Source organism: Andrena cerasifolii, chromosome 4, assembly GCF_050908995.1.
Source record: "Andrena cerasifolii isolate SP2316 chromosome 4, iyAndCera1_principal, whole genome shotgun sequence".
Taxonomy (NCBI): domain Eukaryota; kingdom Metazoa; phylum Arthropoda; class Insecta; order Hymenoptera; family Andrenidae; genus Andrena; species Andrena cerasifolii.
This window is the reverse complement of record NC_135121.1, coordinates 13,408,553-13,424,620: the sequence shown is the minus strand read 5'-3', so window position 1 is coordinate 13,424,620 and position 16,068 is coordinate 13,408,553. Positions and strand designations below refer to the sequence as shown.

The window sequence follows — 16,068 nt, the reverse complement described above, 5'->3', positions numbered from 1 at the left end:
GGACGGGGTGCAGGTAGCACGCTGCAAGGAAGAAACGTCTGCGTAATTAGAAGTCGCGGGGAGCGCGAGCGAAAACAAAAACAGCCGGAAAATTACTGCCGCTGAAACTCGCCGGGTGAAGTTGAAATTTAATTTGTAAATCAAAATTCATGCCGTTGGCCGCGAAGAGCCGTGAATTCGACCCTGGTTTTTAACGGCCTCGCTTCATCCACGAGATAATCTTTACGTTTTTCTTGCCCGACATTACCATACCTGTCTTCCTGTAATTTCCGCTCGAAATCCGTCGAAATTCCTTCCTCGACGCCGAGAGGGAAAAAAGAGTAAAGAGGAGGCCGGTCGCGAAGAGAAATACGGATTTGTTGCACGCACAGCTCGCGGGTACTTTCCTTCAACGTCTTCCAGCATGTTTATGCCTTTAATATGTTTCGCAAATGTTCAGAGGCGACGGTGTAACGTGCCTTGAGAAACGCGAAAAAATCGAGGCGCGGAGAGTGGAATAAATAGGGGGAAAGATATTGGGGAGGATTTTAAATGGTTCGTTTGCAGATTAAGTGGAAGAGTTGCGAAACGAGGGAACATTACGGAACGTTCCGTATGCGCGGATCCAGCGAGAATTGTCGACTAAAGTGAAATTTCGCCAAGACCCGGCACGATCCTAAACGATATTATTGCTACACTTTGGCGAACTCGCGGCTCGTATCGTTACGCTCTCATCAGGCTTACTCCGCACACCGTTTCTTTCAATTCGCTGTTTCAGCGAAGCGACGATGTATGTAATACCCTCTCTCTTCTCTCAAGACCCACAGCCGCACAGAGCGGTGGTTGCCAGTGGAGTTTCTATCACTCCTTACCTCTGATTTCGCGTCCGTGACCTCTCCTCGCACCTCTGCTCGAAACTGGGCCAAGTTATATTTCGCTCTATCAAGATGGTACGCGGTTCGCAGCGATTCGTCCGAAAGGGAGAGAGAGAGAGACAGAGAATCTCAGAACGGAGTTATTTGCTCCCCGCGAGTTCAGTTATCAGGGTCCAGGTTACGAGGACGAACTTCATTCGTCTCGAGAGCGGTTTAAACCCTTTCGTTCTTAGTTGCCTCGGCGAGGGTGCTTTCGAGAGTCGTTACGCCGTTTGCGACTCCGCGGATCCACAAATCTCCCGAGTTTCGCCTCTGTTCGCGAAAATCGCGCTTCCAACGATCCTCCGAAAGCCCGCCGCGGTATAAACTTCGTCAACCAAGCGAACCTTGATTTTTCGAAGCGGCAGTTTTTCCTCCGTCCTACTAAACGAGAAACTTTTCAACGAGACACAGAGTGAATTATAATAAGAGAACTAAGGGGGAAAGGTTTCGTTAGGGTGTCAGGAGTGATAGCTTTCTCGAGTAGCGAACTTGTACTCGGCGTCTGATAGTTGGTGGACCGTTACTACTTCGGGGCTGCCTGACACGCGACTGACTGTTACCACTTGCGCGGCCGCGGTTGCTGCGGCGCAGCGCTCGCGAACCTGAGGTAAAGTTTCTGCGAGGAATTTACAACAGGAGCGGCTGTGACGGGGTTAAAGAAGAGGAGCGTTGTCAGTGTTACGGGAATAAAAGGGGGGAACGAGGTGTTGCCTTATCAGCGTATCGTTCCGTGTCATCTGAGACTATAATACGCGTGTTTTACGGAACACCGAGCGCTAATTTTTGCCAGCTATGAAAGATTAACGAGCTTCGGGCAAACTTTAGCGAGAAAAAGGCTCATTAATTTCCTTACTAATTAGCGAGGAATCGACGACGGCCCTTTGGCCGGTTGCATTTGTGCTGAATGAGACTTCTTTGTTGGCGAAACGTGGAGGCAGAAAGGCGAGATTCCTCGAGCTTGTTATACCAGCCGACCAATTTTCTCCAGCCACGTTCTCTAATTCTATGCGCTAATGAAAATGAACCACTCCGCGGGAATGTTCCACCAAAAAGCCCTGCTAATTTACGGTCGATCCGTTCTTTTCGCCGTGTCCTTTTCGCGCGGGCGGCGCGGCCTTGTTAAATCGAGAAATTATTGGCCGCCGTTGATGGCTCGTTGAAACGAGGAGTAGGCATCAGAAGTGTCTACGAAGAGTCACCTAGGTATTCCTCGATTCAGCCAGCGCGCTTGGCATCCCGCGCCACGGTGCCAGAGACACGTAGGTAAATATGCAGATATATTCGATGGAAGTAGCAGAGAGCCGATTGATTCGGTTGCGTTTTTAGTCGGAGTCGCGCGTGAACCCTAGCTACCTGCTCGGTTCGTTAGAACTTCAAGTATATCGGCCAGGGATTCTGCGATTATTCAGCGTACACTTGTTCGATCGTGCCTTTAATTAGTCCGCGACTAATAGGAGCGCAGTGTGTTCACCTTTATCTCGGCTGCCCTTCTTGTTCGACTCGAATATAGAGGGCAGCTAATTTAGGGCCACGCTCCGTTCGTGTGCACGTCCCGCTTATTTGCACATGGCGAAAAGGATTCCGTACACGCCAGTTATTCGGCAAATCTTCCCTCTCATCTGCAGAACGAAGGATGAAATTTCTGAAATTAATTATTTCCAGGTTCGAGCAAACGCCTTCCAACTTGTATTTCGCGGGGAATTTAGTTTGCAGCGGGGAAACCAGCGCGGCTCGAATATCGTTTAAATATCCTCCCTTTATTCGTTGAATTTAATTTCTCTTTAGCAAACAATCCAGCTCGCTAATAGTGTTATTAAGGACTGTTGCTACAGTATGTACACGTGTATTTGAATAAAAACCTCTTACAGGTGCGCACACTCGGGGAACACGTTGCTCCGCGCCATCGACCAGTCATGAAATATTTATACAAATATTTACGATGAATTTATACGGGGGGTCCCCTGGTAGGCGCAAATAAACGACTCGAGCGGGGATGCAATCGCCACGCGTGGTACTGCCGTCCAGTCGTCTACCCTTCAACTTGTTAGACTTTCGAGTAGTTGAACCCGAGTGCCCTTCGATTATTCCCGGCGCGCTTCATCTAGCCCAGCCCCAATTAACGGAGGATCGAGGAACCAAGTTAGCAGAGAGTTTCGATGTTTCGTCCGCCCTCGGTGGATAAGCTTTGAGTGGCCGTTAGACGGCACCGAAGAAAAATACAGGGTGAATTCCGCGGAGCGGCGGGCCGCTTAGCGCTCGGTGGCCCTATGAAATTGAAGTTAAGAAAGATAAATTGTTCGGCGGGGAGAGTGGGAGCACGTTTGTCTTGCGCTGTACGTCTCGCCGGAACCAACGGCCGCGATATTTGTCGAGCGCTGCGCGTTCTAAGTAATTGTAATTGCTGTAACGAACGAGCAATCTCGCGGGAGCCCCTTTCCGCTTCATTGAACCACTGAAACTGGCTGCAATTGCTGGAATTTAGACTGCGAGAGCTCCTTTGACGGGCAGCGCGCCGCGCCTCTAAAAGCCAGCGACAAAGTGAAGTTCCACGAGCGCAGTCCCCGGAAAGAATTCGAGGAATGCCCGCGGAGTTTTGGATGAGCCGTACGTTTCTTGCCACTACTTGCTGGCCGCCAGAGTTTGAAAGAAGGTTACTCCGCGAAGGAGCTCGAGAGTGTGACGAGCAAGTTTGACGAGAGGGCAGAGCGTCGGGAGTGCAAGATAATAGAAAGTTCAGCAGAGAACTGTGCCAAAGTTTAAGAGCACGCTTTATCAAACACACACTTACCGTTAATACTATCCGACTATATTCCGACTCGACTGGTCTTATTGCTAAAGTATCTGGGCGTGTAGGGTTCTTCTTCCATGTGTGCGCCTATCAGAAAATAATGGCGCGCCGAGGAAAATATTCTCGGGAGGAGCGAGAAGGGGGAAGGGAACGAAAGTGAAAGGTAGTGGAAAGTTTCTCTTTTACTTTGAGCATCTCTTTTCGGAGAATACTTCGAGGCCCTTTTAAAGCTGGCGTTTCAGTTAGCGGGGTATTTCCCAAGCGGCTCTTTAGCATTAGCAAAACCGACACCTCCCTCTAGAATTATTCGCTTCGGTTTCTTCTCGTAGCCGTCGCGGCCGACGGACTTGCCGCGGTGCGCAATTTCATTTAAACTTGTTTGTCCGGCGACAAAGTTTCTCGCGCGATGAGTCTCGAGCGTACCAATGAGTTGACGGGTCGATGCTTATAAAATTATCAATATTAATTCCCACCATCGGCCGGCGCCTCGCGACCGCGGCCAACATTTTAATCGAATCACCAACTACGTAAAACTCTTAATGCCGGTGGAGAATTGGAATGGAAAGCACCCCGCGTCGAAACTTCCCATTCTTCCCGGAACTCTGAATCTCAAGAAGACGTCGCCAAGGTCGACAATAATTTTAGCTGGCCGATAGGACGCAGCGGAAAATTTCAATTTCAATTTTCAGTTGGCCCGGGTGCGGGGTAGTTGTCTTTTGGTTAAACGAACACAACTGTAAACGAATTTTGGAAAAATTCTGCAGGTTCCTTTTTCTCCTGAAAATGATTATATGATTATATGATTATATAGTGATCACTAGGGGGCTACGACCCCTGGCGCCTTCGTTACTGGTTCCCTTTTTTTTGCAAAATTCACTGTTTCATTCAGCAGGTGTTTTCGTTTGCTGTTTGGTTGTAAAGCGTGACGTACTCGACTGAAAGCTATAACTTCCGCGATGTTTTAGTTTATAATTTTAAAACAAAACACGAATTTAAAATTCGATCAGTATTCCATTCAACTTGAACAAACGTAGAAAAGAAGGACACCAAACACTTTTTAAATAACCTCCATTTAAAGCTTTTCACAAATCGTGACATGACTTCCCTGATGTTTTAATTTTTAATTTTGAAACGCCACATGAATTTTAAATAAGAACAGTATTCCATTAAACCTGTATAAATGGCGAAAAGAAGGATACCAAACACATTTCTGTATTATTTATAATATCCCCACTTTATAGCGTTACAAAAAACGTGACATTTAAAGCGTTACAGAAAACGTGACAAAATCGATTAAAAACAAAGAAATCGTCGTCACATATGATTTTATAGATATGGGGTAGATATGAGTATATGATTATTTTTAGGAGAAAAAAGAACCTGCAGACATGAATATTTTTCCAATTTTTTTTTACAGTTGTATTTGGTTAATCAAAAGACATCACCCAGACCAACTGAAAATTCAAATTTAAATTTTCGCCTATATAGTATAATTATATAATCATTTTTAGGAGAAAAAGGAACCTGCAGACATGAATATTTTTCTAAATTTTTTTACTGTTGTGTTTGGCTAATTAAAAGGCAACTATCCCGCACCCAGGCCAACTGAAAATTCAAATTTAAATTTTCGCCTATATAGTATACTTATATAACCATTTTTAAGAGAAAAAGGAACCTGCAGACATGAATATTTGTCCAAATTTTTTGTTACAGTTGTGTTTGGTTAATGAAAAGACAACTATCGCGCACCCAGGCCAACTGAAAATTCAAATTTAAATTTTCGCCTATATATTATCGCTCCGCCCTACGGGCCAACCCGAGGGCACGCTATAGAACCTATAAGATTCCCATCAGGCGTATTCTCCCCATTCCGGATGATCAAACCGTCCGTTTAACGTGTTCGTTCGAGTTCACTCTCTTCGATTAATTTTCTCCATTGATTCTCGACAACGTTTCCATCCAGTAACCGGGAAACGTGATTCCCCCTGGACCGACTGTTTACAGGTCACCGGCGCTCGAAAAAGAAGCAGCCGCCAGCGCGAATTCCCTTCAATTATCGCGATGAATTATTTATACCTGCGATAAAGTTTTCCCGTCGTTGGTTACACGTTTCTTCTCGATTTGCCCAATTGTCTGAGGAACTCCTACGGGAACGCGCGTGCCGAGTCGGTCGCTCCTTCTCCAACGCGTACATACATACACACCTATGTAGAGACGCGTAGATACGTGGGTGCATGTATTCCATAAAATTTAATTGAACATTGCTGCAGGCATACCGCATAGTTTCGGGGCCGCGGTTCACCGCGGTTCACCGGCGGTTCGGACAATTTCAGGCAATTGTAGAAGTAACGTTATTAATGACATCGAAGCCCAGATTGCCTTTCGACCGTGATTCGCAGTGCTCCGCGGCCACTCGCCGCCGGGCGTACCTACATCTCGCTGTCGCCGCTGTAATCGCCCGAAAAATGTTTCAATTTCGCTCCGTCGAAACTAACTATCGTCATTCATATATTGCCGTTTTCCCATTTGCGGAAAAAATTCATCGAAAAGTTTGACGCGGCCGCGTCGCTTAGCCGCGCGCCCCCTTTTCAGCTAAAATCGAAAAATGCCCGCGCGAACGCTCGATACTCGCCCTCTCTTGGCTGAAGTGCTCCGGTCGCTTTTATTCGGCCCGGTATCGCGTGTACGAAACGTGGCGGAAAAAAAAAAGAACTAAGAGGACGGGCAAATTGTTCGTTTTAGTCGGACAGATACGAGCGGTGCAATCGCGCGACGAAATCTCTGTGGCGTGTGGAACGCTCGACCCCTTCAACCCCCGCGGATAATTAAGGTAATTAATTATTGATCGTTTCATTAGCATAACCGTCTGGGCTATCACGGCTCGGCCCAACAAGGAATTAGCTGCTGTACTCTTAAACAGATTGGACGACGTTATTGAAATCTTCTGCCCTTTGTGGGCGGTTAATTGCCGACGCTTGGATCGGCGACTCGCCCTTTCAGGGCGCGACTATTAAAGTCCTTAAGCGGCAACGATAGCTGGAGCGCGCGTGTCTTTATCTGTTAACCGAGCAGGTAATATCATCCAACGACTCACGGATATTGGATATCTGGGTTTTGTCGGGGTTTCGCGTGGTTAATTAGATGGTTACTTGCCCGAGCCTCTGCGACATACGCTCGGCGAGGAAGCATCGTCGATCGCGTTAATTAGCCGCGTTGGATCATTGGATGGCGGTGGCTCTACTTACTGTGAAGTTCGATGATAACGGCGGTAGTGGGCGGCAGTGCTAAATGAGTGTTGCTCGCCTTGCAGAACAATTTGGCGTGGTAGTGACTCCTCGTGAGACCCGTGATCGTCACGTTGCTTATGGTCACGACATTGGTGTCACCGTTTGGCCCTTGGGTCTCTCGCACCTCCGACGGCGCATCGATTACCTTGGACTCCAGGTACCACGTTACTCGCGGCCTCGGTTTACCTGAATCAAACAGACGAGCGATCTTAAAAGCGCTGAGCAACAGAACTCGCACGCTTACAAATATATCGGACATTCCAGCGTCTTTGCTCGAACGCGAAGAAAAGGTAATGCACTTTCGTGGTTCGAGGCGAGGGTAGACAGAGGCAGAGTCTTCCGCATAGAATCTGTTTGACGGAGTGGCTCTCTATCGCTTATCCGTAGGAAGCCGGTCGATCGTCGAGCGGGACAACTCGAGCAGTTGGACTAATCTGAGTAGACGGTGCCTCGAGACTGCTCCCGTGTCTATGGATGTGTATCAGGGAGTGCAAGCTGCTCGTCAATCACGCTGCTAGACGGGCCTTACTCGGCCGCAACAATAGCGATCGCAATGGAAACCGCTCGACGTCCGCTCGTCAATTTATTGGTCCCGATGTACCGTGCGCACGGACACCTAATTCCCCAGGTTAATTACTCGCGCGAACTTGCCGCCGAGGGACCGACGAACGTGGCCGGCCATAATTGCGTAAACATTCACGGATTTATTTCTTTCCATCCCCCCACGGCTGGGTGATGGCAAAGGGTAGCATCGGCGATCATGGCAACCGAAACGTCGAATCTCAGGCATTGATGGGTTTACTTTCGTGTTTACGACGAATACAATGATTTCCGGTTGCCTCGCGATTGTTCGCGGAAGCTAATTAACGCGTAACGTTTGCACCGAACAAACAGCAACGGCGCCGAACGCGACGCGAATCCCTGCCGCGATCCAATTCAACCGTTTCGAAATAGAACTATCAAAATCCCGGTGTTTGCGAATATAGCGCGTTAGCCTTACAGCGTGCATTCAGTTTACAGCGACATTCGGTTTACGAGGCGAACCGTAGACGCCCTTACTCTCCGTCTCGCCCGTTGCGCGTCGACGTTTGCTCGCACGAGCAATTCGAATTAATTAACGCTTATACAGGATGTCCCATTTAAATCGATCCGCTCCGAAGCCTTGGGAACTGTCGCGTGTCACGATCGACAAGAATGCGACAAGTAACCCAACCGATATGTTGAATAACAAAAGGACGCGGAATTTCGCCACTAAAAGTATTTTGAAAATATGTTCCGCGTTAATGTTCGCGTGGATCGATCGAAACGGGTCATCCTGTACAGCGGGATTTGCGCGGATCGCGAGCTGTAGCTGTGTGCGCGAATAATGGTGCATATTTCGGGTTGGATCAGGTATCTCGAGCGAGGCGGGAAGTCGTTTGTTTCGAAAGCGAATTATGCAGGAGGAGCGCTGGGAACGAAGTGGAGCGAGGGGCGGCAAAGTGACAGAGGCGAGGGATCGTACAGTCTGAAGCGATAGAGGGCCGGTGGAAAGGGGAAACGAGGGTGAATGTCGCACGCTCTCGACTTTCCGCTTTGCGTCGCGGGGAATTATTTCATTGCTTCCGCGAGAGGGGGTGGCGGAAGAAGAAAAGGTTCGGAAGTAAGGGACCGAGGGATTGTCGGCGGCGAGCAAGAGGTGGATCCTTATTGCCCCTCCGGAGATCTATTATAAATACTTTGCTATCGCGGACGGGTGCGCAGGGTGCTAATGAAATAATATCAACAGCACCGGACGTAGTTATCCGTTTGTCGAACGATCGGAGATTGATTTCAGCGACGGAATTATAACTCGTGGGATTTTCCGCGAAAACTTTGCCGCGGACACATATCGAAAGCTGCAGCACTCCGCGAGCAACACTTCGCCTAGCGCTGTGTTAGAAGCTCCGTAACGATGCCTGGCACTGGTGCTATTCGAATATTTGCTGGCTAAGCGGTTCAACTTCCAAGGTTCGCCTGCGAAGGAGCTCTCATCCACGGTAATTAGCGTGACTGCAAATAATATTCAATTTCCATATTTGAAAAGGCTTTTCTCCGTTCCCCCTTCTGCCGGTTTCGCTGAATGTCAGGGCGCCTTATTTGCGAGTAATTGCTCGGGGTTTCGATTCAGTTGGCTCCGCAGCGGAGCGCAAAAGCAAGCCGAAAAACAAAGTGGAAATCGGAAGGCCAAGGCTCGCGGAAGCAACAAAGGAGACGTGCATCGTGGCGGGCATTCAGGTTCGTAGGTTAAAGCGAAAGAGTCTCGTCGGCAACGAGTCACGTTAAAAGAAGCATTTAACGGCGGCTCTTTGTACAATTGCTTTCTGGGTGACGTTTAAACAATGCCGGAGCATCGCGGTACGCAGAAAAGGTCGAAGACAGCATATTGTGCGGCGGCTGTGCGCCACGACAATGGACGCCTCATTCAGACGCGTTAAGCTTCTTGATTGCGCATCGGAGACCATGGCCCGCCTCTTCATTGTTCCAGTTAATCGCCAGCAATTTCTTTTTATCTGCCCTTCCCTCCGGACGTTTTGCATAACAAAGTTGCTCGCGGCGGCACAGATCCGAGCGCTCGTTGCTCAATCGGAAAACGTTAGCTACGACACGCGACATCGCGGCGCGGGCGCGACGTTGTTTTTCTGCGGGGCGAGACTCGGATCCCGCGCAATTTTATCTTCTAATAGAATAAATTAAGGTCGACCAGCGTCGCCGGTGCTCGCTTCCCAGGGAGCAGGAAAGTTTCATTTTGCATATGGTAGTCGGTGCACGACCCGTTGATTGCGTCGCATTCAATGGCCGTGCTCAGGGGTTTAAACTCGCTTTCCTCCCTCTTTGTCATCCGTCCCAATATTCCCGACTAGCCGACCGTTAGGAAAAAAGAAACGAGATTTTTTGGTCCGGAGGACAAGTCTTTATGCCCTCTGTTCTCGTCACCGATGGAACAGTAACCCACGGGGTATGTGCAGTGTACACTAGTTGCGCATTACTTCAGAATAGTTTCAAATAATTAAAAAATATCCGTGCAAAGTTTGAGCTCGATCGGATAACGGGAAAGGGTGCCCCTGGGCCCTTAAACATTTGAATCATTATTTGACAGCTCGCGAAGTCGATTTTATATAATACCCTACAAGTTATTGATTGAACCAAAAAATATGTCAAACAAAAGTTGTAGATCCGGACAAGGAGCGAATTTTATGTTCTATTACTTTTTCTCGTGCGACAAATGGTTTTCGAAAAAAGATCGAAAAACTAAAAAAAAACTTTTTCCCTCAAATTTTAAAAGTTTAAATGCTTCTAGGACACTTTTTATTTATGAATGCGAACAAAAACAATGGAATTTTTATTTTCGAGGACTAGTTTTTAAACATTTAAGGGGGGATCAAATATCGAAATATACGAAACAGATAAAACAATTTTTTTTCAGTGTTTGATATGTCACGAATGTTTCCTGAAAATTTAGGACCGAAATTCGCAAGAAATATCGCAGATATAGAGTCTATAATATCGCAAAAATATCGAAGATATAGACTCTGAAAATAAGAAAAAAAAATATCTAAACTTTATGTAAACTTCCAAAATTTGAGGGAAAAAATTTTTTTTTTTAGTTTTTCGGGCATTTTTCCAAAACCGTTTATCGCACGAGAAAAAATAATACAATATAAAAGATGCTCCTTATCCGGATCTACAACTTTTGTTTGGCATATTTTCTTATTTAATCAACAACTTGGAGGATATTATATAAAATCGACTTCGCGAGCTGGTAAAAAACAATTAAAATGTTTAAGGGCCCAGGGGCACCCTTTCCCGTTATCCGATCCAGCTGAAACTTTACACGGATTTTTTTTTAATTATTTGGAACTATTCTGGAGGATGCCCCGAAGAAAATCTTGAAAACAATTTTTACTAAATTAGTAAATAAAAGCCACCCTGAGTGTACACGCTTCGACGCGACGTTTTCGCGAGCTTTCAAAGTATCCAGTGAGAGTTTACTTGCCACGCAAGTTTGCTCATTCGCGTAGTTTGGAGTAACAGCGTAAACGCGATTAGGTGAATTAGGTCTATCCATTCAGACCGTTCAGACAGCTGAAATTAGAAGGAACGAAGTGGCGGAATTTGTGTGGCAGGCTCTCGAGCGAAGTGTGGCTGAGCAAGCAGCGACAGTCGGGGATTCTGCCGTGAATGCGAAATGCGCGATTCTGCCGGGCCGGGAAGAAAATATAAATTTGTCGAAAGTTCTCTGTCGCCGGATCTCCGACAGTCCTTCTTCTTCTTCTTGGTACGTTGTTCGGCTACTCGGGAGTTTCGCCGGGATCGCGAACCCGACGCGTCGCCGCGCGTCGCGTCGCTCCGAAGTCATCGGCTACCTGTGCGCGCGCAAAAGCGAAAAACTCCTGGAACAAGTTGAAAGTTCGTTTCACCGTCGAGTGACAAATCGCTTGTCCGGGGATCTGTCTGCTTGCCTGGCTGCCGGCTTTCCCGCGACTCGCAACCCGTGTAATCTTCTTCGAGCACCGCTGGAAAGGTTCCGCGGAGGGAAAACGAAAAAAATTCTTCGCTGAATTAAAGAAAGTTCGAGCGGGAGCCGAGCTTCCCCCGTTAATTTTACAGATTCCAGTATGCAAAGTAATATCGGACGTTTAATGAAAGTAAAACAATTCGAAAGTATGTTCCACGATCCCGGGGAATTTTTCCAGAAGCTCCGCGACAAATTTAGCGGGCTATCGATATCGGCTTGAAATAGAGCGCTTCGACTCCGTTGAACGCAAACTATTCAATCGCTCTGGTTTTATCTCGCCCGAGCTCGTTTGCCGGCTACAGGCTCGGAATCGGAGGGGGATCGATCACTGTTAAGATCGATGGGCAAAGAAACTACGAGATGCTACGGAGACCTCTGTTCTTTCGGCTAATGATTAGCCAACGACCGGGGGGGATGGCGAAGGCGATAATTCGTCGCGGGGTCGTGGCTCGCGTCGCGAGAATGCCAGTTTCGGGGATTAAAATTGGCTCGGGTCCAAGGGATTCATCGCGCGACACGACACCCAGCACCGCGAGGAGCCTGAGAAAAACCAGCCTGGACTCTTCTGGCCTCTTCGCCGTTTCACCCCCTTCCCATCGAGCCCGTTCGTCCTCTCCCCTCGGCATCGTCTACTTCGCCTCGTACTTCCTTCGAGTACGCGAACACCGCGGCGCGCCGCGCCGTCTCTAAATGGAATTGGACTCGCGCCAGTGAATACTCGCGGTTCAAGGAAATGGGATTTCTCGTTCGGTACGCAAGATTCGAAATACGTTTGCGCCTCCTACAGCCTCTTCCTCCAGCGATTTACGCGCGATCGCTTATGCGTGAAGGCTTCCCCTCTGTCACTCGCGCGAACGGTACACGTCGGGGCAGATATTACCGGGGCGAATCGCGACCCGCTGATCCTAAGACGGCTTACGGGGGCCCTGACATATCTAGTCGACATCGCGGTATTTTTCTTTCAAACTTCCTTTCCGCGGCAGCAAACGCGCCGATTACGGAATATCCTCTCCTCCCCCGTTCCGTTTCGCGTTCGATCCGGGCGTTAGCGGGGCGAGACACGAGACGTGATAAATCTACCGCGAAGTTTAATTTTTTTTTTCCTCGCTCGTAGATGCAGCATTTTTCTATTAAATTTCACCGCCAACGAGTTTTCTCGGGGAGAAAAGCTCCGGGTGAACGCTGTCGCCGCGCGGTTTGATCGATTGTGACGGATCCTCGGATACTGTCTGCCGGCTTTTTATAAACGACCCGCAGCTACTTATGATAATTCATTCCCCGCGCCGTGTAGTGGCAATTACTGGCAGCGATCCATTATCTCTGTTATTAGAAACTGGCCGGCTCGCGGCCAATTAATCCGGCAGCGGGTGAAACGTCGCGTTGGATGATTCTCTCGCGAGGCAAATAGTGGCGAGGTAGTGCACGCGCCTACAGCCGGGGCGCGACTAATCGGAGCAGCGTAGGATTTTGTGAAATGGCTTTAGAGATCGCGCCGTTGTTGATCCCCTGGATAAGAACGAACGGTTGACACTCACCTCCGTGAACCTCGCAGACAAGGAACAGGTCAGCCCCTTCGGGATAGGCCTCGAGGAGTTTGCTCATGTCTCTCCTCTTCGCGTCGTAGATTATCGGCTTGGCTGGTGGCACTGCGAACAGAAAGCGGGGCAGCCGTGTACGGTAATACGTTCCAGACGTCAAGTGGAAGCGATAGAGGGGATATCGCGGATAGGCGAGTAACGAGGGCTTGCAGGGAGGATCGCGCAACGCAGAGGGACGGTGCAAGTAAAATAGCTTCCATTCGACTCGAGGCTCCCTCCGTTTTCTTCCCTCGGCTTTTTCAATTCTCCTTCGACTCCTACGTCAGCCGGCTGGATTCACGTCAGAGCCGCAGCAGAACGCAAACAGGCCGAGTTCCATCCCGACCGCGACGTGTCCTCCCCCCAGATACGCTGGATGGAAATTGCCTTCGGCTATTGTCGCGACAACGTCAGCTGGAAGCGTGCACCTATGCCCCAGCGAGCCCTCTTCGTCGCGAAACGGAGCGAACCAGCCCTCGCCAGGGAGGGAAGAAAGGGCGTGTGTAAGCGGCGTCGGCGGTGATGGCGATGGCTGTTCGAACGAAACGAGGGAAGGATCGCGACGCGACGCGAGGAGCAAAGTTCGCCGGTGCTAAAACGTTGGAGAGCGGCGCATCGGAATAAACTCGATAACCCAGGCCGTGTCGGCTTTGGCGATGCTAAAATATTCCGCATACGATTCACCTTGATTTGGCAGCACGTACCACTATCGCGGGCCTTTCGTCCTTTTCGCCACCTGCTCTAAGAATATTTATTGTTCCTTCGCGAGTCGGGCTTGCTCGAGACATTACTTAAACATCGGCTCACGAATCTTCCCGTGGTTTGCCGCGTTAACGTGAAATAGGGAAGAACGTGGAATAAAATGTTCATAGGTAGCCCCGGTTCCCGGGAAAATCGATTTCGATAGCTGACCGGGCGCGCGTGTGATTGAGTTATACTACTTGGCTGACGCGGCTCTACACTGGATACTGTTTCTACTTGTGCCTTGTTCGCGTGAACATCGACCTTTGTAGTATCGGTCCAAACAATACGCTACTGCGTTTTTGCAGAATATTTCAACCATAACACCATGAATGATTACAGACGCAACAGACGAATAAAAAGAATCTTTGTTTTTATTTTTATCGCACCACGAATTGCGTCCCACCCTGTGCTCTGTGCCTGTTTTTTCTCTTTCGATGTGCTGTCGTTGGCCAAGTAATCAGGTTGTTGTAGTAGTTTTCGCATCGTCATCGTATCAGGCTTTCCTCCGTCCGCTCCATTCCCGTCTCCCTCGGGAACAGAGCTCCTTAATCGTATTCGTCGGGGCAGCGGCCATAAAATCGTAAAGCAAGCATTCGCGTGGATCGATTCGCGAAAGGGGACGATACAGTTCCCGGGGAGGGATTTTCGTTTCGCATCCTTTCTCTCGAGAACGATTGCCGCGTGGACGCGAATCTGGCGATGGAACGGGGGCGAACGACTCGCCGATCCCTGGAGTCCGTGGAGCAGACGGACGTCGTAATCTTGGCCGAGATTACAGCCGGGCCGCCCAAGGCGACGGTTTAGCAGCGCTAATGCCGGTATTCACGACCTTTTATAGCGCGTTTATCCACCGTCTCGGGTCACTCTCCTCTCTCCCAAGACGCAACCTCCCTCGGACTGGGCATTGTTCTTCCGACAATCCAGCCGTTTCCCTACGAAAACAGTGTTTCCTTCCGGCCCACAGTGGGGAAATTTCGCGATTTTACGGCCAAAACCACAAAAGTAAATTTTTCAATTCGACAAAATAAATGCAAATGTCAATTGAAGAACTAATATGAGTATCAAATGTTGTTAAATGTTTTAATACAAAGCTCTTATAAACTCGCAAATGTTTATATTCACGCGAGGTTAGACCGATCGCAAAGAATTAATCCAGATTTTCAAGTTGCTTCAAACACTTATATCGTGTTATCCAAAGATCGGAAAATAATTTCAAAGCATGGATTCAATTCCTGGTGGTGCGTAAGATACCTTTTTGTCCTCAAAGTAATTATGTTTCGGTTTTTAATACGTAATTTATACAATTTTTAAAGTAGTGTTTTAGAAATAGCCTTTTCATATAAGAATCAATTTTTAATACATAAAGTAGTTATCAATCTCGTAATATCCTGCAATGATTTTTATATATTAAAAATAAGTTTTCAGGTTTTGACCACGAAAATGGATATAGTTCTTCAATCGACATTTGCATTAAATTTGTAAACTTCAAAATTTTCATTTCTGTAGTTTTGGCCATAAAATCGCAAAATTCCCCCACTGCGCGGCCCCTTTTGTTCCACCAGCGCCAACGTTCAATTCTCACTACGAATATCTCGGCCTGCAAACGAGTCCTTCTCCGCATCTAAATATACGAACGCGTTACTCTCGAGTTCGCGTAAACGTTCCTCCGACTCTACGGACTGTCTCGTTCCGCCCTTCGCGTTCCCCGTTCTCCGTTTCCCGATACTGTCGTTCCTTACCAAAGATCCGGCGCGTTTAAAGATTTTCCAGCGGTTGCAAGGCCGGCGATAGGGGAAGCACGCCTCTGGAGGGTCACGATTTACACGGCTTCGCGTGTATCCCCGTTCTCCGACGCTAGCGAGTAAGAGGCGCAGGATGTCCCCCCGGTGAATCCTTTCTCGCGGTAAACCTGCTGGAGGATCGCGTGTCGGGAGGAAAGAGGTAAACGCCCCGGGGGAAAGGGTAGCTGGAAGGTAAGGGGAGAGTTATAACGTATGCGAAGCTCACTCATAGCTTCCGTTCGTACAGCCAGTCCGGAGAACTTTTCCAAGAATTCTAGTCTTGCGTCGAGCCACGAGACGCGGACGTCTACGGGCGGGCGTCGCGGGCGACGAGGGGCTACGTCGTAAAGCAGGGAGTCGGGGCGCGACTTCTCGGCGAATGGCTCTTGCCTTTACGCCGTTGTATATCGTTACACGAGCTCTCCGGTGAATTTCGATCGTAAACTTTTATATTCCGG

The 16,068-nt window shown here is 48.5% G+C and overlaps 1 protein-coding gene across 2 annotated transcripts in view; it reads right to left on the bottom strand.

Annotated features, from left to right (window-relative positions):
* Positions 1-16,068, bottom strand: part of LOC143368482 (uncharacterized) — a 328,678-nt gene that overhangs the window by 50,146 nt on the left and 262,464 nt on the right. For both annotated transcript variants that reach the window (XM_076811250.1, XM_076811251.1), the window contains exons 11-12: positions 13,044-13,154; positions 6,930-7,157 (exon numbers count right to left, since the gene is read on the bottom strand). In XM_076811250.1, the coding sequence (XP_076667365.1) occupies positions 6,930-7,157; positions 13,044-13,154 (339 nt within the window). The remainder of the gene's footprint in view (positions 1-6,929; positions 7,158-13,043; positions 13,155-16,068) is intronic.